Below are 26,825 nucleotides of genomic sequence, written 5' to 3'. Positions count from 1 at the left end.
GTGTGCTGTACAGGTGCAGTAGGAGTGCAGTGTGTGTGCTGTACAGGTGCAGTAGGAGTGCAGTGTGTGTGCTGTACAGGTGCAGTAGGAGTGCAGTGTGTGTGCTGTACAGGTGCAGTAGGAGTGCAGTGTGTGTGCTGTACAGGTGCAGTAGGAGTGCAGTGTGTGTGCTGTACAGGTGCAGTAGGAGTGCAGTGTGTGTGCTGTACAGGTGCAGTAGGAGTGCAGTGTGTGTGCTGTACAGGTGCAGTAGGAGTGCAGTGTGTGTGCTGTACAGGTGCAGTAGGAGTGCAGTGTGTGTGCTGTACAGCTGCAGTAGGAGTGCAGTGTGTGTGCTGTACAGGTGCAGTAGGAGTGCAGTGTGTGTGCTGTACAGGTGCAGTAGGAGTGCAGTGTGTGTGCTGTACAGCTGCAGTAGGAGTGCAGTGTGTGTGCTGTACAGCTGCAGTAGGAGTGCAGTGTGTGTGCTGTACAGGTGCAGTAGGAGTGCAGTGTGTGTGCTGTACAGGTGCAGTAGGAGTGCAGTGTGTGTGCTGTACAGATGCAGTAGGAGTGCAGTGTGTGCTGTACAGGTGCAGTAGGAGTGCAGTGTGTGTGCTGTACAGGTGCAGTAGGAGTGCAGTGTGTGTGCTGTACAGGTGCAGTAGGAGTGCAGTGTGTGTGCTGTACAGGTGCAGTAGGAGTGCAGTGTGTGTGCTGTACAGCTGCAGTAGGAGTGCAGTGTGTGTGCTGTACAGCTGCAGTAGGAGTGCAGTGTGTGTGCTGTACAGGTGCAGTAGGAGTGCAGTGTGTGTGCTGTACAGGTGCAGTAGGAGTGCAGTGTGTGCTGTACAGGTGCAGTAGGAGTGCAGTGTGTGTGCTGTACAGGTGCAGTAGGAGTGCAGTGTGTGTGCTGTACAGGTGCAGTAGGAGTCCAGTGTGTGTGCTGTACAGATGCAGTAGGAGTGCAGTGTGTGTGCTGTACAGGTGCAGTAGGAGTGCAGTGTGTGTGCTGTACAGGTGCAGTAGGAGTGCAGTGTGTGTGAGATGTATAATCACATCATTCAACCGCACTCCTACTACACCTGTACAGCACACACACTGCACTACATTAGGTTGACTCTGTCATTTCTGAAAGCTGAATCAGGTTCCTCATTGTCTTGTCTGTTTAAGGACTAAAAAGCTTCAGTTCCTTTAGACTGTAAATGAAGGACATTCCTTTAAGCTCTGGAATTGCAACAGTGTTAATAACACTTATATTTGAGTGTGTGACGTCTTTAGGTTAGCTGGTTAGCTACATTTTACCTGCTTGGATTTAGGTTGGCATCAGTTGGATGGTAATGTTTCAACATCCCTAGGGTGGATCACAGTGGTGTTAAAAATGACCAGTATGGAGAAATAGTGCTACTTTTGCTCTGTCTTGCACTGTGAAAGAGACTCAAACAATTAGTTTGATTGGTATTGCAAGCTAGCTTGGCTGCTTTTGAGTGCAGTTTGCATTATTCTGATATGTTGAGGATTACAACTTTTTTAAAAGCAAGGCTGCTTACGATAAGATTTGGAAGCTAAGGAATAGAGTAACTGTGTAATGAACGTGGGTGGTGATTTGTCAGAACCCAAGTGCAGGAGACCAGAGAGCGGACAGCGAAAGGTGAAAATGAGATAACGAATTATTGGCCGGCAGTTTTAATCAGCCCAGGCTGGTCAGTAATGGGGAGGAAGGAAAGTGGAAATTGAATAATAAGATAATTAACATGGATCACTAATGATCCAGTCAGAGCAGCAAAATCCTGGAAAACTGTGAGCACTTGTGAGAATGTGAAGGTTTTCCAGGGCAACTACTAGCCGAATGATGCCGTCATGACAAACAGTATTAAAATTTTGGAACAATAAACTGCTCCCAACTTACTGAAGACTCTCATTATCTGGATGAAGACCTTATTACCAAGAAGCCCTAGGTTAATTGCACAGATTTGTAACGAACTTATTGTGTTTTACACAATATATAAGCTCTTTGTATTTTTGCATTAGTCCGTTGGTGAATTCTGCTCCTTTTTAGTGGACTTGAATGAGCAGTTTATTTCTTTGCTCATTCTTCTGCTTGTAATTAACATTTAAAGATCTGGTGAAGAACGTGCCATGTGGCAGCTTTAGAGAATGTGCTACAAACTTGACCATCATCATCCTGAGGTGGGCTGAGCCAGAGATTGTCCTGGAGGAAAGAGGCTGGCCTTGCAGCAATACGATATTCCAAGATCTCACGGGGAACAGAAAAGTCTCTGATTTTCTGAAAAGGGTCAAAGGCCATAGCAGAGCTGAACCAGGAAGACTGTGGCTCTTTCCTGTGAAATATAGTCATGGCTTGGTCGATGGCAGCAAGAGACATGAGTTTGTATGCCACTTAAACAGCCGTGGCAGTGTGTGCGAAACTAAAACGCTGAATTTTGTTTTCAGAATCCCACACTTCCTGCTCTTTAACACACTGTGGGATTTATCTGACAGTTAGTGTCTCACATCTGGAGGATTTGGCTCATATTTGACAAAACCAGGGGGGAGTTTGGCAAGAGCACAATAGCTCCCAGTGGAAATCAGCCCACAGTGCAAAGCCCCCTTGTACTGTGCTGCACACCTGTAGAAGCTGTTTTGGAAGCAGTGATGGCCCAGACACAGCTCTGTCCTGTGCCAATCTGAAGCGTATGTGAACTCAGGGGAGGGATGAAGCTTATTGATTTAAAGACAGATTCATGTAAGCTTCAGTCAAATAAATCTGACTTCCACAATGTACAGTATGATATAAATTTACTTTACAAAAATGTTAACTTGATTTCCCGGATTTGTAACTTCTAGCTGCCTCCCTCTGATATACAGTACGATTAAATTCAGAATTGTTCTTGTGACCCTTTTTTCTTAGAGACCTATACAATAAAAAAACCTGCAATTTGCAAGAAGGCTTTCAAATGTTTTCTTTGATCTCTACAAAATAAATTAAGAACTGTCTCTTTTTTATTTTAATGCAGCTAATATTTTTAATATTCCGTTTAATTTTTTATTCTGCGCTACAGAGCTCTGCGCTCGTAGATTGGTATCTGTCCGCTGTAGCGATGACTACAGAGAACACAAATCCGTCTTGTTGCAGACCAGAGTGATTTCAAACCTTCCTGAGTTGTAGCTGCTCCTTCTCTGCTGGCAGTAAGCCGGGTATAGGACCCCACATGGAGACATGCATTCTTACAAGGTCAACTTTACAAAACCTGCATAGACTGAAAATGATTATTTTTTGGAAAATGCTGGCTGAACAGCATTTATAAGAACACAAGAAGCCAGGAGAGAGAATTTCAGGAGATCCCAAAGCTTCTTTCATGCATTGTCTCCCACTACTATGTTTTGTAGTGCATAGTTTCCTTTGTGAAGCAGACTTGCAGTTGTGGTTCAGTGTAGCGTAACTGCACTGAACAAAGTGTCAGATGAAAACTATGTTCCAAACAGTGTGTGATCCAGGAAGGATATTTACATGTTTAAGAATTTAGACTTGGTTCTTTGTTATTGTGGTTTTAACTTGTAAGAGACAAGACATTTTTTTAGTTTTTTCTACTTGGGGTGCATTTTGGCAGGTTTGATTTTCTGTGATCCACATGGTATCAGAGGATTCTGCTTCAATTTTACCCTTTGCTTTCATCCATGTCAAAAGATTTAGGCCATCATAGCTACACTTAGTGCTGTCTGTTATTACAGCAGTATTTGCATTTGTCATGTAATGTATGGTAATAGAGTAAGTAGTGATATGAGTGTTTTTTTTTCTTGGCCAGACTTGTCTTTAATCCAGGCATATGAGACTCATCCTGTATGTGTTTATGTAACGATGATGTCACTGTGTTTTGGCTAAGGAGTACTTTGCAAGAAGGCAATAACTAACATATCATCTCATGACAAGAGGCCCAAAGTGCATCCACCCATTTACATAACATCACTCTTGCAAGCAACAGGCGCAAAGCACTATACACCCTGGACAGGACACCAGTCCATCGTAAGGCAGACAGACACAGACACTTGCTCCAGGGATGATTGTTATATGTATTTAGTCCAGTATGTCTGGACTGTGAGTAGAAGCCAGAGAACCCACACAAACGCAGGAAGAACATGCAAACTCCACACAGATAGCACCCCAGGTCCTCAATTGAACCCAGGGTGACTCGCAGGGTCCCAGTGCTTTGAGGCAGCAATGCTAAACACTGCGGCACCTCGTCACCCTTGGAAAGCAAATGTCTCCTGCAAAGTATACAGAACAGATGCTATTTGCTATTTCCATTATTGACACTTCCATTATAATTCCTCTTTTTTGGCTTCATTAAATTATGCTGATATTAAGTCTAGACAAGAAATCCCACTGTTCTTTAATCAACAACACAGTTGACAAAAAAACATACAATGGCTGGCAAACGTGAGGCTTGACTGTTGTTCAAAATTGTGCTCAATTCCAAGATGTTTCCTTATTTGGGACTCGCTGTAGTTTATACAGCAATAAACTCCATCTTATGAAAACCTCTTGGTTGTAAGTGCTATCAATCATCCCCAAAATGTAAATGCATTTAGCTTAACGTAATATTTAAATAGGATAAATGTGTTTGAGGTATCTCAGGAGAATCTTCACTGTCAGATGCAAAAAATTCTTCAATAAAGTCAATACCCTCAAAAAGGAAAATGTGTCTGTCCTAGTAATACATTCACATCGCTATGGATACGAGTAATTTTGACACACATAGTGAGCACACCTCATTTGGAAATTATAACAGATTTTCCTAGTAATTTTTCATTAGTCATTTTACATTTTACTTTCTAAGGCGTGCGTGCAGTTAATTAAGCATGTGAACAGAGCAGCGTATGTACTTCAGGAAGGCTCTTGGCAAGAAATGTACTACAGCATTGCATACAGTGTGCAGAGTAAGGGGAAACTGTAAGTGTAGTTTATCTTGATGGTTAGCCAGGGAAAACATGGTGTTTTGTGCCATTGCAAGTGCACATTATTTCGATGCCCTTGAGGACTGTTAGTCCCAGTTACACCACTGAGAAGCCTGGACTTGTCAGATCTCAGAAGCTTAGCAATCGAGTCCTGGTTGTTGCTTAAGAGACATTTCCAGAAATTTCTGGAAGCCGTATGGCAGCACTGTGAGTTACTGTCTCATCGCAGGAGTTTTATATACTGAAGGATTTCTTCGCCACTTAACTCCTGTGGTGTTAATTAAAGAGCAGGGGTGCGAAACCTCTGTGATCCACATAAAGTCCAGTTCAGGCCATCTCAGTCTCACTTTTCCAGTTCTTATCTGGTCTGGTAGTGAGCAGAGAAGGGGGGAAGGATTCTAAGCTTCTTCAGTAATAGATGGAGGTCATTCCTCTCTGTACATTATGACAGGATCCCTTAGAATGAAACCCCATCTGCCATATAGAAACCTGAAGCATGACTGTTGCGATTGGCCTTCGATGTCTCACTTTCAAAGCCTTGGTCAGCTTCCGAGATTTACCAAGGCCTGCCTTCAGGATTGTGAATTTCTTGTCAAAATCAGCCATGGCCGGGTAACATTGTCAGTTGTCCGTGTTTTTACATTTTCTGAATTGTAAAGAATTTCTCTTCAGCCAGGCTCGCACAAGGCTACCCTGTTATCCAAGCCAAGACTATAGGGCCCTCTGCTGGATAAAATATAATATAGCAGCAGCACCGACAGAATGTCCAGAGCTTGACTTCCACCATCTTGACTTGAAATTTGCCCTTTCAATCCTGTAGTTTAACACTTAACGGTCCTCCAGTTTCACACAGGGGATGTTTAAACAAATGTGAGAATAGCTTTTTTCGTAAATATCTCATTTTAGTATTCACTGTTTTGTATGCTTTCATATAATTGTTCATATATTATGTATATTGTAAATATTTTGAAACGAGTCAACATCTGCTTCTACTGTAGGTTAGCGATTTATCTGAAGCTCATATTTAATTACATATTTAATGATTTAATTAATGGAACATTGTTTAAATAGACACTTGATGCACCGTACGGTAATTGGGAAAAAATAGATTCCCTGAAGCTAAATAGGAACATTTCAAGTTAATCATACTGTATAATTCAATCAGAGAGTCAGGAAACCCCTCCAGCTCTCAGGAGAATTCATTACTAACCTCATTCTACAGGACATGATCTCCAGTCTGGACGTGTTTCTTGGATGTAACTGAGAATTTAAAGCTTCATGTATAAAAAAAACCCATCAAATTGTAAATATTGTTACAAATGGAGTGTTATGAAATTGGTGAATTTCAGGAAGTGACCGAGCGGTTGAGTCAATAAGTAAATAATTATTCCTAACCCCCAACTTGTAAGTGATTTCAATAGAACATACCTGAGTGGTTGGTATCATTAGAAGCATAGGAATTCTTTATTATCTGGCTCAGCAAAAAATTAAAAGAGTAAAAATTCAGGCACACTTGGTTAAACAAATATTTATTAACGATGGTAATACAAATGCTACACTACACACAAACACAAGTTGCTATATTTACAGTATGCTTTAAAATATAGGAAAGAAATGTGTTTTTAAGCCAAGTTTAATGTATTTAAGGCTGGGACATGCTAGAATGGCAATATGAAACTGAAAATTATGGCTATATTTATTGTATATATTCCTTTCCCTTAAGACAGACTGTAGGGATCAAAAATACCTTTAGCATTTTAGAGCATCTGCTCATTTTTCAGTCTGTAGACGTCCAGTTGTTTATTTGATGAAGGCTTAATGTCTCTTTCTTTCACAGATACTGTTCGATCAAGCGCAGAGATCCGTCAAGCAGCAGCTACACAACTTTGTCAAAGAGTAAGTACTCCCTTGTGGAAAACAGGTACTAGCAGATAATAAATGCTGTTTTTTTTGCTGCAGACTTTGTTTCTTTTGCTGTCTGAAGGCAGACGGATATACAGTATACTCTGCCATTTCTGACAAGGGACAGGTGGGCCTTGCAGGGGCCATAATCCTTACTGTAGGTTTGCAGCAGTTTTAAAGTTCTCTATTGGAAACCGACGACCTCGGGGCATTTTTCACAACAAAATTGATACCAAGCACAAAATAAAACATAACCAGACCTTTCCTGTTAATTATGACTGATGAAACGGAGCTGGGAGCAGAAACATGTCTGCCATGTTTTCAGGAGTTTGTCATGGTGTGCACTGCAATAAAAAAAATCTTTATCCACATTATGCCACCATTGTAATACACCTGCTTACAGATAAAAAAGCTAAAAGCCGAATGGCACAGCCACATGGAGTACAGGTGTACTGTTGTATTGCCTACAGAGAGATACAACTCCTCGCATGTAGTTCAAGAGACATTTTCTGGTCCTTATTAAACACTAGGAAAATGGAGTAATTATAATTTAAAATAAAAGTTAATTCTGTTTTCTATTAAGCTATGCAAAACTGCTAATAACACATTTCTCCTTGTCTGCCTTCAGAATCTTGTTTACGGATGACTGATTCTCTGGTTTCTTTAGTTTTTCTTGCATTTTCATCCTTGTGGTTACCCAGTCCAGCCTCTAGAAGAGAGTGTGTCTTTGTGCTTTTATTTGCTGTGTAGTGTGACAGGAAATGAGTTTTGTTTGCCAGCACAGCTTCTTACATCAGTAGATATCTGGGGATGCAGATAGGGGAGACTAGTAGGTACTGTTTTTCTGACTGCCCACATCCCCACTTAAGGAGGCTGTATCGTATGTTTTGTTTTTATGGGAAATCTGTGGCGATCCTTTAAAAAAAAACATCTTAAAGTTAATAGAATCATTTAAATAAAATGAGATGAATGGCCTCACCTCTGAATAAAACTTTTGTGTTTTCTTATGGTTTCAGGTGACTGAGGCCTGTGTGTATCTTAAGGTGCATACAGTATCTGCTGTTGTTATTCAGTTTTCCTACGTTATCTGCTGTTGTATTTCAAATTAAATGAAAGACCTGAATGAAAAGTACTTATGAGTTGTGCTTCAGACAGTATATCTTACCTGGAGTTGTGGATGCTTGGTATTAACTGAGGAGTCACCATAGAAGGTTCCTTGTCTTTTGCTACTGTGAACAGACGCCTTTTTAAAGAGTGAGTCTGAGCAGCATAATGCCCTAAGCAGTGAGGGTGATATTTAAAATAAAGCCAGCATCACTTAGGGGACCGAGCTGAAAGGGTCAGTGAAGCCCGCTTCTCACAGAAAGAACGTGTTGCTATAGAGACCAGAATTGAGTTCAGATCTGTCAGCAGCTGGAGGGGGAGGAGCTGCTGACCCCTTTGAGTCCTCCCTTCCTGATAAAGTCCCTTCAGATGAACACCTTTTAATCTGGAAAAGTGCTGTCTGGCTACATGAGGGAAACGCAGATGAACACTAAGAGCAACATCCCCCCATCCACTTTTCCTGTCGTAGTCACCGAATGAAGAAAATAAAACATTAATCCTCATCGACCACCCTGCCTCCCTTTTTATTACAAAGTGGAAATGCGTCACTGTGGAAATTAGAGGGCTTTTGTTTAAAGGCAACGTTAGACAAATGGGTTTATTCGGTAAGTACTCGGTGAGCTATGGAGGTAAAACCGAGACTGTTGCATTCTGTAGCCTTATATTACCAATCCACTGTGATAAAACAGCAGTCAACAGGATGAGCTGAAGATAATGGGCTGACATTGTTTTAGAAGAAGTGATGGTGCTAAATAAGGCATGAGAGGATGAAGAAGGATGATTGAACAAAAGTGGGCACTTGAACTCCACTGTTTCCTTTCTGTTATGAAAAAAAAGATTTGAATGGGTTCATTCATACTATATGAACCCGACAACGCAGAAAACCAATAGCAGCCTTGCCCTTCTCCAGTGAGCCATTGAGCTTTGCCCGGTTATGACAGATTGCTACGGTGCTTGATTGCTCTTTAAAAAGACAAACAAGGAGTCAGTGGGGATGTCTAGCAATGTGCCTTTACACAGAATAAAAAGGTTTTCCTTCTGCGAGTGCCTCTCAGATGGGGGGAGTTTTTTTATCCGAATGGAGAAGAATGAATAATTTAGGAACGAAGCATCCAATTTTTAGGCACCGTCCATTAAATCTGACCTTCTGTGTGGGGGGAGCATCCCAAGAGATTGTGATTTTCATTCATGCCTTCTTTTCACTCAGCTGGACAATTCATAGTATGTAACATATGGGCTAGGATTACTTCACTGTTTGAGGCATTGAATTACTCAGTCCTTTGGTTATGGCATGGCCTCAGAGTGGCCTGCATTCTGCAGGGGTCGGGAGCTGTAAGTTGAGTGAAAATGCCAAAATGAAAATTTGTACTTATTTCCCAGCATACGAAAAAACAAACGCAACTGTATAATTATTTTACAGTGAGCTGGTTGGATGTCTGAAACTTTATGATGTCCGACACGGTCTCAGTTGCTTTGAAAGGCAAAAGCATGAGAAAGGTTACAAACAAGGCGAGACCAGTCAACTCAAATTGAGATCATTTCATTGCTAGTAACGAACCTCACTGGTCTCATCCAGATGTCTCTTGAAAGAGGCCAGGTTTTGACAACATCCGCAGCCAAACCTGGGCAGCTTGTTCCACACTACCACAACCGAAAGCACCTCCTGTTCTTAGTTTGAAATGTACCTCCCCAACGTTTCCCTGTAGTCGATTCTGTCCCATCGCTTTGACTTTCTCAGTGCCTCTGAGGATATTGAGTCTGGTTCCCTCGTACTGTACATGTACTCCCTTATGTTCAAAATTAAGAAGACTCTGTTCTTTTAGCCTGTCAGTACATTCCTTAAGGCAGGGCTATAATAAGTATATTTTGTAACATAGTGACAAATATTGCCTCTGCAGCACAGCATAGCCCTGTAGCCTTGAAATGCCTGATTCAAATTAAGGGATGGAGCACAGTTAATTAAGTTGCACTAGCGCAGTCAAGCTTTTCTAAACTTGTCCAGACAGCAGTGCTGCAATTGTACCATCACTCAGACCTGTGTCAGGCTTCCATTTAACACTTCTGCTCAGCTGTTTAGTGTTGTCTGCTAGCAATGTATCAAAATAACCTGCCAGCGTACTGTACCGGTCAAAATGAATTGGATTTGTACTGCTCCTTTCTCCCCAGCTGGTACAGTGGTTGTAATATTGGATCAAATTGATTATGGTAACAGCTTTGTATCATTATTGTCTATTGTTTGAGGAATCTGTGCCCTGATCAGGCAGTGTAGAGCACACAGCTAGGAAGGCTAAAGAATTCATTGCAAATGTTTCTTGTATCCGAGAGGCAAATGTTGGAAAATCCCATGTTTCCACTTATCTATTGCCATTGTAAGCCAACATGAAATCTGTGTTTTTGTGATTTTGCAGGATATGTTTTTGGATTCTTGCAAAGATCCATTCCTATACAGAGAAATAAGTGTCTGCTTCCCTCAGGCTACTGATCACTGCCTTGCAATGTGACAATTATATAACATATACATGCTATGAGAGTTAAAGCAATTTATTTATTCACTTCCATTTATAGCTTATCTTGGGTTTCCTTTCTTAAAATGAATGCAGAGCAGCCTGTGGAGTAACAATTACATTCATATTCCCGTGAAACCACCTTAGAACAAGATGATTAAACAGGTCCCATTATCATTCTTCATTAAACCTAGCCTACCCTGCTGTTAAAAATTAATTAAACAAGTTCAGATTGTCTATTGCTGAGCAGCGTCTGAAAAACCTCAGTGATGAGACTGGAAAACGAATTAAAAAAAAGGATAAATTGGGCTAGAATGGAGTGGGAAAGTCCCAGTAGAAAGGTGGAATTGCCTTTAGTAGAGTAAACTTGCTTAAAGGTGCTTTCAGGCTTAAGGCCGTTTCTTTCTAGTTGCGTTGTGATTTCCGAACAGCGGGTGAGACGAAGGTGACGCGGCCGATCCCTTATGTTCTCAGGGACGTGAGGAAGTTCAAGGAGACCAAGAAGCAGTTTGACAAGGTGCGCGAGGACATGGAGATCGCGCAGGTGAAACACGCCCAGGCCCCCCGGAACAAGCCCCACGAGGTGGAGGAGGCCAGCGGCACCCTCAACATCACCCGTAGGTGCTTCCGCCAGCTGGCCCTGGACTACGTGCTTCAGGTGAGCCTCCGTCCGCTACTCTGGAACTGGCTGAGGCGCAATAGGCAATGTGTTAGAACAGCCTGAGAAATGAGACCTCTGGAGTGAAGACCGCTCCAAACTCAGTGTGCTGGTGTCATTTCCAACCCCTCTGTACAGCGGATATCAAACGTCTACACAACCTTACTGAACTTTCAGCTTCTGTTGACGTAAAAGCTGAAATCGAGACAGCGTGTCAGACCTTTTTTCACCTTGAAATCAGATCTTGAAGCCAACAAATTTGAAGTGAAAAACACGTGGATCATTTATAGGAAATAAAATGCCTGGGAAAAAACTTTCCTTGCCCTGTTTGCATAAGTGTTCACACCCTTTAACTAATGCTTCGTGTGATTTTATTTGCCACTATTTTTCCTAAAAATGATCCGTTTGTTTTTCGCTTAAATATCGTGGATTACAAGATCTTGTTCAAGGTGAAAAAAGGTGAAAAAAGCTGAAACTTCATCAAGGGTGTGTAGACTTTTGATATCCGCTGTACTGTACATACATTTGGGTTTAATTCTTTTTCCCAGCATTCCTCTCTTCCTATCCCTCCAACCTCAGCCATTAGCTGCAGCAGCAGTTTTGTCCAGGTGGGGGTAAGATTACCCTTTCATCACTGACTGGTTGTTTCCACTGAGTTCATACCAAGAGGACTGTAAACCCTCTAGTTCATACACAAACAGTAGTTCGAGCAAAAGCACAGTAAAACTACATCACTGGCTCCAGTTCATATTTCTTTCTTAAGGATCCAGTTGAACCAAGGAGGAGGATGTTGACATTGAAGAACTCTCAACACTGTGTCCTGTGTTTTAAACTCCGTGAGGACTCGGTGCTTTAACAGTTAGGCTCGCGCTGCTGTGTGTAAGGTGTGAGAAAGCTGGCTGTTTTTTTTTCATATTTACCATCAGCCCGCACTGTTCACAAGTTTGATGAAGCCTGGGTTTGTTCCAGAGGTGCCTTAGTTCCCTGTGTTTTGTTCCTCTTGACTTGACTAATGTGATTGTACAGTAGTTTACTCAGGAAGCAGCCTCATTGGTGAAATAGTGACCCAGACCTCACCTCTAAGAGGAGAGAAAGTTCAAAGTGACCTGTGGGAGGGCAGAGAATCTGATGATAAATACGCAGGTTATGAAATTCTTGATAATTGTAGGGAAAGGAGTATGCAAGATCATGAAGATATGAGAATGAGAACTGTGCTCTCACTATGTGAAGAGTGATCAATAATCAGGAAAATCAAAGCTGGTAATGCACGAAAACACACTATAATGGATAATGCATAAAAGCACTAAACTAGTACAGTGACAGAAAAACAAAACATACCTTGTCAGTGTGAAATCACGTAATTGTGAAACATTTTAAGCTGTAGTTTGTTTTTTGATGACGATATAGTATAAGCCATTCTTTTTCTGGGTTCACAGTGTTGAGACAGTTCTCTCAAAAGCACACAAGATTTTCTCAGAAATGGATTTTGACTTTCTTATTGCTTAAAGGTTCCCTGCCTATTCAGTGAATGCTGTTTTATTCTTCACTCCTTTGTGACGGTGCTTGTGACGCAAAACCCAATTATCTGTCAGATAACCCAAGACCCTCGGTTAGATGTTTTATGATTTGGAGGGAATTAATACAGCATACTGTACATGTGCTTGGATTTTGACATTACAGCAATTTCAAATCATAAAGACTTCACGCGCAGTTCTCTTTTACTTCATATCTACTGACGCCACCTCATGTTATGCTGTGGAATATTCCTCTAGCTAAGTTCCCCTGGGTCAGTGTGTTCCAGGGTCTAAACCATTTGTGTGGGTGGCTGTTTGGCACATTGTACTTCCTCTAAGGAGCTCAGCGGTCTGTATCTCTCTTCTTCTGTCTCTGATCCTAATAAATAGTGTCATTTCTTCTCTGCTCTGTTCGGAAATAGCTACCAGAATATTTTGCATGAATGGAATTCTGAAATGTTCAAATTTCCGTGCTGGCTGAAGGTCAATGAAATGTTACAGAGCGCTGACGGTTGGGAAAATTATAAAAATGTAATCATTGTTTCAGGGCTCGGCAATTCTCAGTGCGGTGTTTTGCTGCTTGGTTGCTGGTCTGGCACACTCACAAGAGGCAGTCACAGATTTTCACTGCCCGTGGCCTGAACTGGTATGAGCTTATGTGTCAGTCGCTGCTTTTTTCAGGCACTCTCATGCACATTACCCAGGAAAGCTCCCCAATAGCGCAGACCAGATGACACTGGTCATACAATGTATAATCTCTCCTGCCGCCTGCTTTAAGGTCCCACTCACATTATTTTTTCAGTGTCTTTCTCCCCGAAGTGGTGGGAGAGGTTCCGCCCCAGAATAAACCAAGTTTCTTCCAAAATGTTCACCTTTCTTGTATACCACAGCAGCAGAGCTCAGGGCAGCAAGCAAAATGTTCCCTGTTTTGCATTAGTAAATAGTGAGAGATTAAACACATCAGTGTCTTGCCATGGCAACAGTATTGCCACGGGCATTGTTTCAAATCCAGCTCTGTGAAATGCTGCAATATTAAAATTTGCCTAACCAACTGCAGATACTGCAGGTACTCCAAATCCTTGAGAGTGAGTGACGTATAAGCCCTCTTAGCTCTCTTTATAAAACCATGCGTTGGACAGTAAAAGACAAAATTGACAAACATGCTCTGACTGTGTCTGAAAAGGACCGTGAGTCCTCCAACAGTGTGTTAATACTAGCATGATAATGGTGGGATCCTCTTCATCCATCCATCAGTTGTCTTTCTTGTGCAGGGCAGACAGACACAAACACAGACACACACTTACTGTACCACATTGCCAATTTTCCTAGAAGCCACCTAACGTACAGTACCAGCATGTCTTCGGACTGTGGGAGGAAACTGGAGCACCCAGAGGAAACTCACCCGAATACTGTAGCACCCCAGAAATTGAACCCAGTGCTTTGAGGCTGCAATGCTAACCACTGTTACTGTGTCACCCACAGAGTGAGGGCATAATGAGCAGAATTTTGATTCTACCCCAGATGGGTGTGTGTTATACTGTATGTTCAGTATGCCATCCTTTATATATTGTAATAATAATAATTATTATTATTAATAATAATTGCTTACACTTACCTGTATATAGCGCTTTTCTGGACACTCCACTCAAAGTGCTTTACAGGTAATGGGGGCTCCCCTCCACCACCACCAGTGTGCAGCCCCACCTGGATGATGCGACGGCAGCCATAGTGCACCAGAATGCTCACCACGCATCAGCTATCAGTGGGGAGGAGAGCAGAGTAATTAAGCCAATTCATAGAGGGGGATTATTAGGAGGCCATGATTGGTAAGGGCCAATGGGAAATTTGGCCAGGTCGCCGGGGTTACACCGCTAATCTTTTCGAGAAACGCCCTGGGATTGTTAATGATGAGAATCAGGACCTCAGTTTTATTGTTCAGTTTATTATTCAGTTGATTATCATTACCCCAGTTTGTAATAATGTTTCATAATGTCATTTTAAAGTGCACTCTTTCAAACTTTTCAGCAGTCTGAAGCTGAGCTGTGGGATTACATCACTTTTTGGAACTGAGAAATTTGATTAAATGATGCCTCTATTGATCCGGCTGTGCAAAGTTGGGCAAAGGTTGACCAAGAAAAAACATGATGGTTCCTTCCCCTTGTAGTTAAGGGTTGATTGGCAGGTGTTTTATTTTCCCTAGCTAAATATGAACCACAATAAATGACAAAACATTTGTGTTTTTTTTTTTGTTATTCGCTCATTGTACTGTCAAAAAGCATCAGGTTAAAAACATGGGCACACTTCAAAAACTACATTGTGGCAAAAGAATGTTGTCAATATTTGTGTGAAAAGTACACTCGGGAGCTAAAATGTCCCACTTCACCTCGTAATTTAAGTGCCTTGGGGCAACCTTGTTGTGAAAGGCACTATAAAAATAAATTGAATTGAATAATATGTTTGAATAGTGTGACATGTATTCCACTTGAGTTTAAGAAATTCGCAGCTTAGTCTATATTCCTAATTCTCCCAGAATCACCTAAAGCAGCAACTGTGATGAGGGTTCGAACTGCACTTTCTTCCAGTTCCACCAGTTTTCAGTAGGACTGAGATCTGAGCTTTCCTCTGGCCAGGAACAGTGACTGATATCTCTAGCGGTGGCTCTGTGGCTAAGGATCTGCGTCTGTGACTGGAAGGTTGCTGGTTCAAATCCCGCGGCCGGTAGAGGAATCCTACTCCGTTGGGCCCCTGAGCAAGGCCCTTAACCCCAGCTGCTCCAGGGGTGCTGTACAATGGCTGACCCTGCGCTCTGACCCCAAGCTTCTCTCCTTGTCTGTGTCTCCTTGGAGAAAAGCTGGGGTATGCGAAAAGATGAATTCCTAATGCAAGAAATTGTATAGGGCTAATAAAGAAACATTATTATAATCATGTTTCTTAGACTGACCAGGCACTGCCTGACACAGAGTCTTTTAATTTGTCTGATTCCTGATATTTTGGCTATTGAGCATGGATGATGAGGAGACATTCCCTCGACAAATATGAGCAGTAAGCATCTCTTGCTCTTGTTTAGCTTTGTAAGATAGTGTCTCCTGTATGTTTTTTTTTTCCTGTAGAGCTTTGTTTCTGATATACAGTGTGGATCACAAGTCAGTCCATGTTAGGCATCAAGATCAATGGGGTCTGCAGACTTTTGCTCTGCTGTGAAGGTATTAGTGGGGTAGATGGGGCAAGTGTATTTGCATTTCTGTGAATTACACTGTTGCGTAAAATAAAACATTATAATTGAAGATGTTGTTACAACATGCTGGTATGGAGATTTCCATTTTGTGTGCTTCTAAAATATTACAGTTATTTAACAGAGGGATTTTCACTAAAGCTAAATCTAGGCTAAATCTAGAGGATTAAATAGGACAAAAACTGAGAAGATGAATTGGAAAACCTGAGCTTTGACCGTCATGCAATTTATTTTAGTAGCCAAAAAAATTGGTCGTATCCAAGGGCTTGACATGGTTTTATAACTTGACAGACTTAAATAAACAGGCAAAAAATCTGGGATGAATTTTCTGTTAGACTAAAAATACGTAGGGAACAGCAAGTGGTAAAGCACATCTTTTTAATGCATGTTTCCGTAAGTGATGTAAGAATAATTATTGGTCATTTATTTCTCTATGAAGAGGTAAACAGGTTAAGAGGTGATCTGTATATGATGAACCGGGAGGTAAGTTACATGTCAGGCCACATACCTACAGTAAATGAGGTTTTTCCTGACCTCAGGAATTGACACCAGGTTTCCATAGTGACAAGTCACAATCCACTTGGGGAGCTCAAAGCGATTTCAAAAAACATCTCAAAAATGAAATGGAAATCAGTTAGCCCGTGATGCAGCACTCCACCAGAGAAGAAACCAGAAGGCACAGTGGTACAACAGGATGAATTTGGAAACAAAGAGGCAACAGGCTGAGCCTTGGAAGAGGCCCCTTGGTGTACAGTATACTGTACCTCCAGTGCAACATCAGTACTGGAAATGTGAATGACACTTAAATTTAGCCCTGTTTTGGTTGAAATTATAGAGCGCCGACTTGTCAATCTGAACTATACTGCATAATGGCTGGCTTGAAGCATGTACTAAGTGGAAGGAAATGAACAGAATGAACAATTAACTTGGCATTGATAGTTACTTACTGTAACTGCAGGCAGTATTAAAAATTTTAAAAAATTAAGTCCTGAATTTAGTCCTGAATACATGGACCGACAGATAGCAAGGAGGATGTTGTCCAGTCCTGGGCTGAGAGTGGGGAACCTTCATTGTGGAGTTTGCATGGTCCTCTTATTACCTATTATTACCTTTATTACCTATAGTTTCTTTTCACTGGGTGCGCCCCTTTTTTTTCCCCACGTCCTGAAGACATGCTGTCTGGGTTAATTGATGTGTCTAAACTGTCGTTCTTTATGTAGCATGTTCCACGTCTGCTTCCAAATAAGGCTTTGTGTTGCCACAGCTTTCTGATAATGGCTGGATACTCTTCAATACAAAGACATTTGTTCCAAAATATCTCCACCCTTCCTTTTTCTAACAGCTTTATCCAGTACAGGATCACAGCCAGCGACAGACACAAGGCAGAATACACCCTAGAAGAGATTACCAGTCCATCGCAGGGCAGACAGACACACGCATAGTGACTAATTTTCTCAGAAGCCAATTAACCTTCCAGTTAGTCGTTGGACTGTGGGAGGAAACCAGAGCACATGGCCAAAACCCACACAAACTTGAGGAGAACATACAAGCTCCACACAGACAGCACCCCGGGTCTAGAATTGAACCAGTGCCCGAGAACTGCAAAGCAGCAATGCTGACTACTGTACCACCCATCAAAATATCACCTTGCTGTGAAATGGCGCGTATTATCTTTCTTGTGGAATTAATTCGTCTTAATTCATACTCATCCCAAACTCACACTCTCCTCCGCACTTCAGATCATGACATGATTGGACTGGTCTGCGTTTTAGTGGGTCCGGCAGCACAGAGAAAAGCTCGAGCAGTAAACTGCAATCAGGTTCACTTATAAATTAATAAATAAAGTGGTTTGCTGCAGGATTCGGTGACTGGTTATGAAAAAAACTTCAGGGATTGTGGTGCTGGGTGGTAATGGAAGAGAATAACTTGCTAACATCAAGAATCCCTTAAGATACAGTTTTCAATAATGGGATTCCATTTTTTCCGACTTTCTGAAGGTCAGAGAGTGCTGGAAAATGATTTTCTCTGGCTGTGCAAACGGCAGGCATACTGTACGTACGCAATACCTGTCTGCTTCTGACCTTCTGTTCTCACTGTTTGCCAGCACTCGTCAGCCCTGTGGCCTGAAGGGAACTGCTCTTTCTCCCAGGAAAAAACAAGAATGAAAAGCAGCATACTAGTGTGGTGTTTACCATGGAGTGACATATAATTAACTATAAGAAATATTCAAATACATACAGCAGCATCAATAATAATTTATAATTATAATAATAATTGCTTACGCTTATATAGCGCTTTTCTGGACACTCCACTCAAAGCGCTTTACAGGTAATGGGGACTCCCCTCCACCACCACCAGTGTGCAGCATCCACCGGGATGATCAAGAGTAGTTATAGTAGTTCATATTGCATTCTTACCATCTGCTGTGGTAAAAACTATACACATAGCTGTACACTTTATTAGATTTTTTTCTTTGCACACTGTTTAAATTACTTTTACACAAAAACACCCATTAAGAACATTTGGTATACTTTTTTTGGACTAGACAATCGTGCTGGAGTAAGATGCAGGAATCCCTTTATTGCTACAGTACTAGTTTTGTCCAGGGAAGAGATAAAGGGGTATGCTGATCAGTGAATCAGTGCAGTCTGCAGTTATTGTGTGATGTACAACGTTCTGAAATTCAGTCCCACAATCCCATCTTGAACTTGAACTTTATTGCCATGTGTAACTGGTACATGTACTGGTACAATGGAATTCTTACTTACAAAAGTCGATTGTTAAAACACAGACAGTGCATCAAGGCAATATACAAACAAACAGTAGACAATGTACAAGTAAACAGTTCGAATGTAAACAATGCAGACATGTAAACAATGACTGCAGATGTACAATAAATCAAATTACAATGACGTAGATGGTGTAGATGTCGTCCAAGGGGCATGGCCAAATGTGTTTGTCAATCGCACTTCTTGTGGGTAGAAGCTATTGAAGAATCTAGTGGTAAGTGTCTGTGTGCTCTTGTATCTCTTGCCTGAGGGCAGTGGGGTGATGCCCGGGGTGGTGACTGTCCTCTGTGATGGCCAGAAATCTACCACGGCAGTAGTCCACATAGAGCTGTTTAATCTCTGTGAGACCACAGCTGATGATCTTCTGGGCCACATTCACCATACTCCGTAGTGCCTTTCTCTCTCTCGAGAAGAGGTGTTGCCGTACTGCACGGTGATCCCGTTGGTGAGGACGCTCTCGATGGTGCAGCGGTAGAAGTTCAGCAACACAGGTACTGGCATCCCCCATTGCTTGAGGCACCTCAGGAAATAGAGGCGCTGCTGAGCCTTCTTCAAGATAATGTCCAGGTTAGGTCATTAGAAATGTGAATTCCCAAAAACCTAAAGCTGGTGACTGTTTCCACCTCTGTTCTATCAATACTGAGTGGGCTGTGAGTGTGCGGCCTTCATCCCTGTAAGTGGACTTGTCATCATCGCTGATAAGGCCTACTATCTCATCCACAAATTTACTGATGCAGTTGTTGCTGTGTCTTGCTGTGCAGTTGTGAGTGAATAGGGAGTACAACCTTGGTCTCAGACAGCAGCCTTGTGGGGTGCCAGTCCTCAGGGTGAGTGGTGTTGATGTTTTATTACCTATCCACACCACCTGTGGTCTCTCGATTAGGAAGTCCAGCATCCAGTTGCAGACAGAGTTGCACAGTCCTAATCCCCTGAGCTTTGTCACTAGGTGGCTGGGTATGATGGAATTGAATGCTGAACTGTATTCCACAAAGAGCATTCTCACATATGAGTCCTTAGTGTCCAGGTGTTCCAAGGCTGTATGTAGAGCCAGGGAGACAACATCATCCACTGATCTGTTGTTCTGGTAGGCGAACTGCAAGGGGTCCAGGGACTCTGTGATGGAGGAGTTGATGTGTGACAACACCAGCTTCTCCAGGCATTTCGTCACCACAGATGTTAATGCTACTGGGCGGTAATCGTTCATATCCTGAGGACGCGGGGTGGTATCTCATCAGGCCATGCAGCTTTATGGATATTCACCCTACTCAGAGTCTTCTGCACGTCCTGCTCTGAGAGTTTCAGAACAAACTCGCCCTGCACACTTGGGGTCTTCTCAGCAGTGCCCGTGTTCAGAGCATCAAAGCGGGCATAGAAGTGGTTCAGCTCGTCAGGCAGGGATGCGTTGTTCGTGTCAATCTCCTGGCTGCAGCCCTTGTAGCCTGTGATTGACTGTAATCCCTGCCACAGCCTCCGGGTGTCAGCGCACTGCGTTTCAAGACGCACTCTCTAGACCTGTTCGTGAAACGTTTGAAAATGATTGTATATTTTATGAAAGTAGCAAGCAAAACATACATTTAGGCAACAACCAACACTAGACGCCAAGAATTTGTGTACTCTCCAGAAAATAAATCATTTGAGATTAATTCTGGAACATTAAAATGGTTTATCTGTTTATTCTAAACATATTTTTAACATGTGAATGTAGTTGTTTTAAGGCAATCAAATACATCTTTAGAACTACAGGTTAAAATTTTCCGTTGTTTTTTTTTTGTTCCCCGTGCAAAATCTGACACTGACAGATTGTGTCCGTGTACTTTGACGTCAAAAATAAAAATAGATCAAATTAAATTAAATTAGCAGAATACGTCGGAAAGGACTAGGACATAATCCAGTGTCTCATCTGTCCTTTTCAACATTGCATAGCATAATGCTAGGCTGCTATCATTATCCTCACTGTAAATCATCAAAAACTCAGAGCTTGTAGAAAAGCCACAGCAATCATTTTCCATCACAAAGTGCTTTAGGTATAACACACATTTCTAATGTAATTTTCAAGCCCAAAAGTGCCTGCCTTTCTGTTGTGTATTTTTTGTTGTAACTAAGAAATGTGTTGCACTTAGCCTACATACGGTATAATATTTAGCCTTTGGAAAGAGTGTGACAAATTCAGTCTGATTGCTCATCTCTGTACATAATTCATTATGCCTGTTGGCAGTAATCATAATTAGTTTGCTTCCTTTTTTTATATTAAGAGTGTCTTCAGGCAAGAAAGATCGTAAGCACTTTGAGTAGCGCATGCGCATGACCTCTATAATTCAGTGCAACAAACTTCTTAGTTTTTTTTTTTATTTTATTATTTCTTAGCTTATCAAAAAGACATCAACAAAAGTCTTAGGCCGAAAGAAAGCTTTGTACAGTATGTCCTTATACAAATGAAAACATTCAGTTCTGCTATGCCCTATCTGTAAGTTAAGAGCTTTATAAAGTTCTGTTATACTTAAACTTTAAACGGCAAATTGTGTCCAAACATTAAACATAGACCAACTAAAACTGCAGTTTCCAACATACCATGACATTGCATAATAACTGTGTGCTCATCCCAATTTTACAAAATTGCCAATGGAAGCCCTGTGAAAGTGACCTCTTTCTACTTCCTTACTGAGCCATGTTTTAGAAATGAATACAGTCATTTCTTATAAAAAGTGATTGTTTGGTCTTTTTTTTTTATCCTTGTACCAACTAAATGGAAACTACCAAACAGGCTCGACGGGCTGAAAGCCCCCTTCTCGTCTACCTTACTTTTTTAAGTTCTTACGCCATCTGGCATGGAGCTGCTGCTGTTTGTGTTCTCAGACAGCAGCCTTGTGGACTTGCCCATGTGCCTGACTGGAACTGAGAAAGCTGCCCTCGTGGAAATGACTGTAAACGTCAAAGAAAAAGAAACAACAGGTGCTTGATCAACACAAACAGATTGAGCCTTTCAAGCCAGAGCCAGGTTACTAGCTGACTGTGACCAGGACTCTTCAAGTGGAGAATTCCTCAGGGCTTGGAGGCAGAAGGCTGAGTCTGACTACATGTAGAGTCAGGAGAGGTTGAGCTGGTCAAGATCTTCACTGATTTGTCAGGGCTTCGGTAGATAGGGATCCTATGCGAGGCGCTTCCGATGGCAAAGGTTGGGCGTTGAGTCGGTAGGCGAAGGCGTGGTCAAGTACTAGACCAAAATCCGGGAAGGAATCGAGAGTTCGTAAGTACCAAATCGGGAGGCGAAGACGTAGTCAAAGGGAGGCGTTGAGTCGGAATACCGGTGGTCTAACAACAAGAAAAGCAGGGTAGGAAACATACAAATACACAGCTCAGGGAGGAGACCTCAATCGTGAGCGAGGAAGGGAAGACTAGTGAGGGTTTAAATAGTGCTGAGAAGATTGGTGCGTGGACGTTAAGGGAGAGAAGAGCTCGTGGAAATGTGGGAGCGCTTACACGCCCGTGTGCGATTCGTGACATGATTGCTGTGCAGTGGTGTCTCTCTAAGGAGACATGACCTCCTAATGATCCCTATCTATGAATTGGCTTCATTATTCTGTTCTCCTCCCCACTGATAGCTGACATGTAGTGTGCTGGTGCTGCCATATTATTATTATTATTATTATTATTATTATTATTAATCATCGATCTCATAGCATGTCAACTGACAAATGACTGTTGCCAGTGTGTGTGTCAGAGGAGTCTGGATCTCTTGTTCACTTGTTTAACAGTTCCACAATAGGTCGGTATATGGTATATTCCAGATATGGAATATTAAACAAATGACCAAAATAAATTAACTTTTCACTTATTACTGAAGTAGCTATAACAATAAATGGGAAAGTAAAATGTGACATTCTTTGGTACCTCCATAATGATCTCAACCCAAAATGTCTTCAAAACCAAGCTGAACCTTCTAATTAACCTTATAATCAACTTCCCGGTCAAAAATGCCAAGGTCAGAGAGTATTGTCGGGGGTACTTCATTTTACCAGAAATTACTAGGATCTCAGTTAAGGTGGTAAAATGCTTTTTTCCCCACATTGCAAGTCAGAGATGAAATGGGTATCTAAGACACCCATCATCAGAGCCCATCATGATGCAGTATAACAAATATCCACTAGATGGCTATAGGTTGCAATGTAAACTGTAGCCTGACTTCGGTGCCTGGTTGGTTTGCTGAGTGGGAGAATAGGGGTCCCATGCACCTTTTGTTAGATGACCTGTTAGACACTTCCCTCTCATTTTCCTCTTTCTGGGTGCGTGGGGGTAGGATCCTCCTTGGTCATTTTCCATCTTATTGGGTTGGGTTGGCACACCTTTTACAATGATGAAGTACTTCCTGTTTTTAATGAGTGATGAATTTAGCTTGGTCACAGAAATGAAATTTGGTTTCATTAGTATGGTCCTCTAACTTGATTTTACACAATGAACCCAAATTAAATCACCTTTCTACTCAGGTTCTTTTTCTCTCTTTTTCTCCAAGGTTATAGGTCAGGGGTTATAGCCCATTTTACAACAAGATATGGAAGAAGCATCACACCAGTGCAAATAATTGAAAAAGTAATGACCTCATTTCTGTAAAATGAAGTGAAACCAGAGAATTCTTAAGGAGCAAAATATGAAATGGTATAATGGAGCTAGTTGGCATTCTGAATATGTTTTGTTTCTTTGTTTTAGATCAATGTTCTCCAGGCAAAGAAAAAATTTGAAATTTTGGATGCGGTAAGTGGCTTCTGTATCATCTCAGTGTGTGTGCGACTGCTTTTTTTTTTTGTTTGCAGCTCTCCTGAAATGGTGCTGCCTTTTAAACTGTGGGCTGCCTGTCGTGTCCTTACAGATGCTGTCCTACATGAACGCCCAGTACACTTTGTTCCAGCAGGGCTACCATCTCCTTGATGAAATTGACCCCTACATGAAAAAGTTGGCTGCAGAGGTAAGAGAATTGCAGAGCTGCTTCTCACTTTACTTAGCAGAATAACTTAAGCAGCAGAGCCCATTAGAATGAATGTCCTTAGAATCTTCCTTGTAAGTTGGCCTCATAACCATCTTGGAAGTCACACACGATCAAGGCAGTGTAGTATATGGATGTTCTGTGAGGAAGCTAATCAGTTTTAACAAAGACACCTAGAAAATCAGTCACTTGGAGTACTTCACTCAGAGGTTTTGACACTTGGACAATCAAAGTGTGGTATGAGAAATAAGCTATGCAGGTGTGCATCAGTGCATGGCAGTCTGTGTACTGCTCTCTCACTAATGGGTTGTGGCAACACTAATGCTTTCCATTGGCTAGACAAGATTAGAACTCCACAAACACATATGGATGTTGTAATATGGATATTATGGTGTTGGTACAGTGCATCTGAGGGAAAAGTCGTACTATCGGACTCTCCACAATCAGATCCTGAGAAATGTTAGTAAGTAGTAGGTGCCTCGAAGAATGATGGTGCAGATAATGAACCATCACTACCAAATGCACCTTGGCCCTGGCCTACCGGGTCAGACCACTGTCAGGTCCTGTGTCCCTGCTAGGGCACTGAGATCGTGATTCATTAGGACAATAGGAAAAGCCAACACTGAGGGGACCATAAGGCTCAGGTCTGACTGTTCTCTGTGCTTCCCCCCAGCATTTTTACTGTGATGCTAATTCCTACATTCAGTTTATCATACAGGACACAGTGGAGGCGATGTGTGATTGAAGAGAAACTTACTGGCAGATCTGTATCATTGCCTCATGCTACCTCCTCTGTCCACTGGTACAGACCTGCCTGTCTAGTGCTCTTTCTGGTCACCTACTGTACTTGATATGTAATTTTCTTCTCTAAAACCACTTTTCCAGGAGTGTGTTTGGCACAAGTTACTACCCTCGAATTTTGTCAATACCCAGATTTAACATTGGTGTTCTCTCTTCATGTTAATAGTTACAGTGTATGGGTTTTTATTTGTTTTTCCCCTTGTCTGTTTTTATTTTTTGGGGAATACTTCTCAAAGTAATAACCCAGTCCTCTCCCTTGTTAAGGCTTAAGGCTTAATGCTTGTGAAAATTTGCCTCCTGGAGTTTCCTGACCTTAAGGAACCCTAGCAAAACACGGAGAATGGATTATGACCGAACTAATCACAGAGTAAAGTGTTTTCCAGGCTCATCAGGATTTTGTCTTTGGTATTAAATGATTCAACAGGGCAGGACTTAAAACTTATCTTGTAGGCAAAAAATGAAAACCAACTGGCCAAGAACAGTACTCAGAGTAAAACAGCTACCACATCATTTGTTCTCTTCTCCATGTGAGAACATTTGAGAAACTTTTCAAATACATTGTCCAAGTAGATCAACTGGCAACATTCTGTTGGAAGAATTATGGAGTCATATGGGATTGATGCTTCATTAAACAAGTTAATTCATTATTGATTAAGGGGAACATGAGATGGCCAAGGGGTTGTTTCCGAGAAGGAATAGTCACATTTGAAATCTTCCAATTTTGATCTAATTGTTGCACTAATGATCTTTTTTTGGTTTTTGGTAAGAGTTGTCTTGAGGATATTGAATTTTCTCAGATGTAATTGTTTGAAAAGTACTCTGCATCTTTGATTAGAAATGTGTTTGTATGGAAGAGGCCATGTTTGGAATTATTTTTTTAACTATCAATAAGGGATGAATGGTTCTGTTTCTTTTGTTTACGATGCATTATATTGATCAGTGTTTGATTTAACTGGAGTTTCTGGCTACTCTGATGGGTACAATTGACTTTGAGTCTATTGAACTATTCAAGAGTGACAATGTACCGTGTCTGTATGATGGAAAACACAAAGCAAGATGCTGTAAATGCAAACTCGGTGAGCCTTATAAACCAACTTGTAAAACAAGATTCGATATTTAGATAGATGTCCGCAGCTAAACAATTTGACAAAGTGAAATATTCTGGAAAATCAAGTAATTAAGGGAAGTAATGTTACAATTACACAATACATTAATAAGACCCTTGGTCAGAACATAGCATAAAGGAATACTGCTCTTTAGCGTTCACAGTAAAAAAAAAAGAATAATTCCTGGAATTAAATAAATTACTAGTCTAAATGAATTTCCCTCATCTTGTCCACTGAACACTACGAGCAGGGTTAATTCATGCAATCAATATCCTCAAAGCTTTGTACGATATCAAGGATATACATGCAGTTATCTTCAAGGTACTTCAAGGTCAACAAATGGTATTGCAAATGAAAAACAAATGCAGAAATGTTTAACAGTTATTGTATAATCAGAGATCTGTTTGTTTGAAATCATTAGCCTTGTAGCTACTGTAAATCTAAGATCTGTCTGGACTGGCTTCATGAAAGGGAGCTGAATTGCACAGCATAACTAGTAGCCTAGGCAACTTATGATTCATGATATCGAAAGACTCGGGATCACATATTATCGTAACCTACAAGGCTAGTACAATGACGTGTTCAAGCTCTTCCTCATACAGTCACGATAATGTATAATGTGTGGTCCGTAATATTCTCTCCACAACCTTTCCCATTGCTGTCCTGGGCTTTGTTTTTTTGCAAAAAAAAAAAGTCTTATTTGGAAGGTGACATCTTTAGCATTTACATTTGATTGGTGCAAAATAGATAGAATCAAACAGAGAGTCATTTAAAAAAAGGCTGCATGATATATCGAAACGTGGCGCTGATACAAAGGGAACCCAAGATTTTTGGAATGATCACTCGTGCGGCATTCAATATACATGACCAGAAAATAAACAGAAGGGTACTTTAGCTAGGGAAAATGTTCACTGATGCCAAGAAGTCCTAGGTCACCCGCCAGCCCCAATTCTCACTGTAGCTGCTAAATTTTAATTGCTTGCGAGTTTAAATCGTGAGGCTTAATAACGTCTTTCACAACAGCCACAAACGGAGAGCTCAGGGTATGCACAAACCACTTGAAATAAAGCCTTTGTCTGTTTTTTTTTTAGCATTTTTCTGCACTGCAGCCTTTTCAGTCATACATTCTGTCATGTTTCTAATCTCCTGTGTAGCTGGATCAGCTGGTGATAGATTCAGCCGTGGAGAAGAGAGACATGGAGCACAAACACGCCATCATCCAGCAGAGGGTAAGATCGGACCTTGCTCTTTCTTCCTTCTTCTGCTCAGGGGTGGGTTAGCGGTGACGGATCAGCTCTGATACCT

The 26,825-nt window shown here is 41.5% G+C and overlaps 1 protein-coding gene across 7 annotated transcripts in view; it reads left to right on the top strand.

Moving 5' to 3' along the window:
* acap3a (ArfGAP with coiled-coil, ankyrin repeat and PH domains 3a) overlaps positions 1-26,825 on the top strand; it is a 174,374-nt gene that overhangs the window by 83,585 nt on the left and 63,964 nt on the right. For all 7 annotated transcript variants that reach the window (XM_069184052.1, XM_069184049.1, XM_069184050.1 and 4 more), the window contains exons 5-9: positions 6,773-6,831; positions 10,920-11,103; positions 23,340-23,384; positions 23,500-23,595; positions 26,675-26,749. In XM_069184052.1, coding sequence (XP_069040153.1) covers positions 6,773-6,831; positions 10,920-11,103; positions 23,340-23,384; positions 23,500-23,595; positions 26,675-26,749 — 459 coding nt within the window. The remainder of the gene's footprint in view (positions 1-6,772; positions 6,832-10,919; positions 11,104-23,339; positions 23,385-23,499; positions 23,596-26,674; positions 26,750-26,825) is intronic.

This window comes from Lepisosteus oculatus, chromosome 25 (genome assembly GCF_040954835.1).
Source record: "Lepisosteus oculatus isolate fLepOcu1 chromosome 25, fLepOcu1.hap2, whole genome shotgun sequence".
Classification (NCBI taxonomy): Eukaryota; Metazoa; Chordata; class Actinopteri; order Semionotiformes; family Lepisosteidae; genus Lepisosteus; species Lepisosteus oculatus.
Note: the sequence above shows the minus strand (reverse complement) of the source record. Positions and strands in the feature narration are given on the sequence as shown.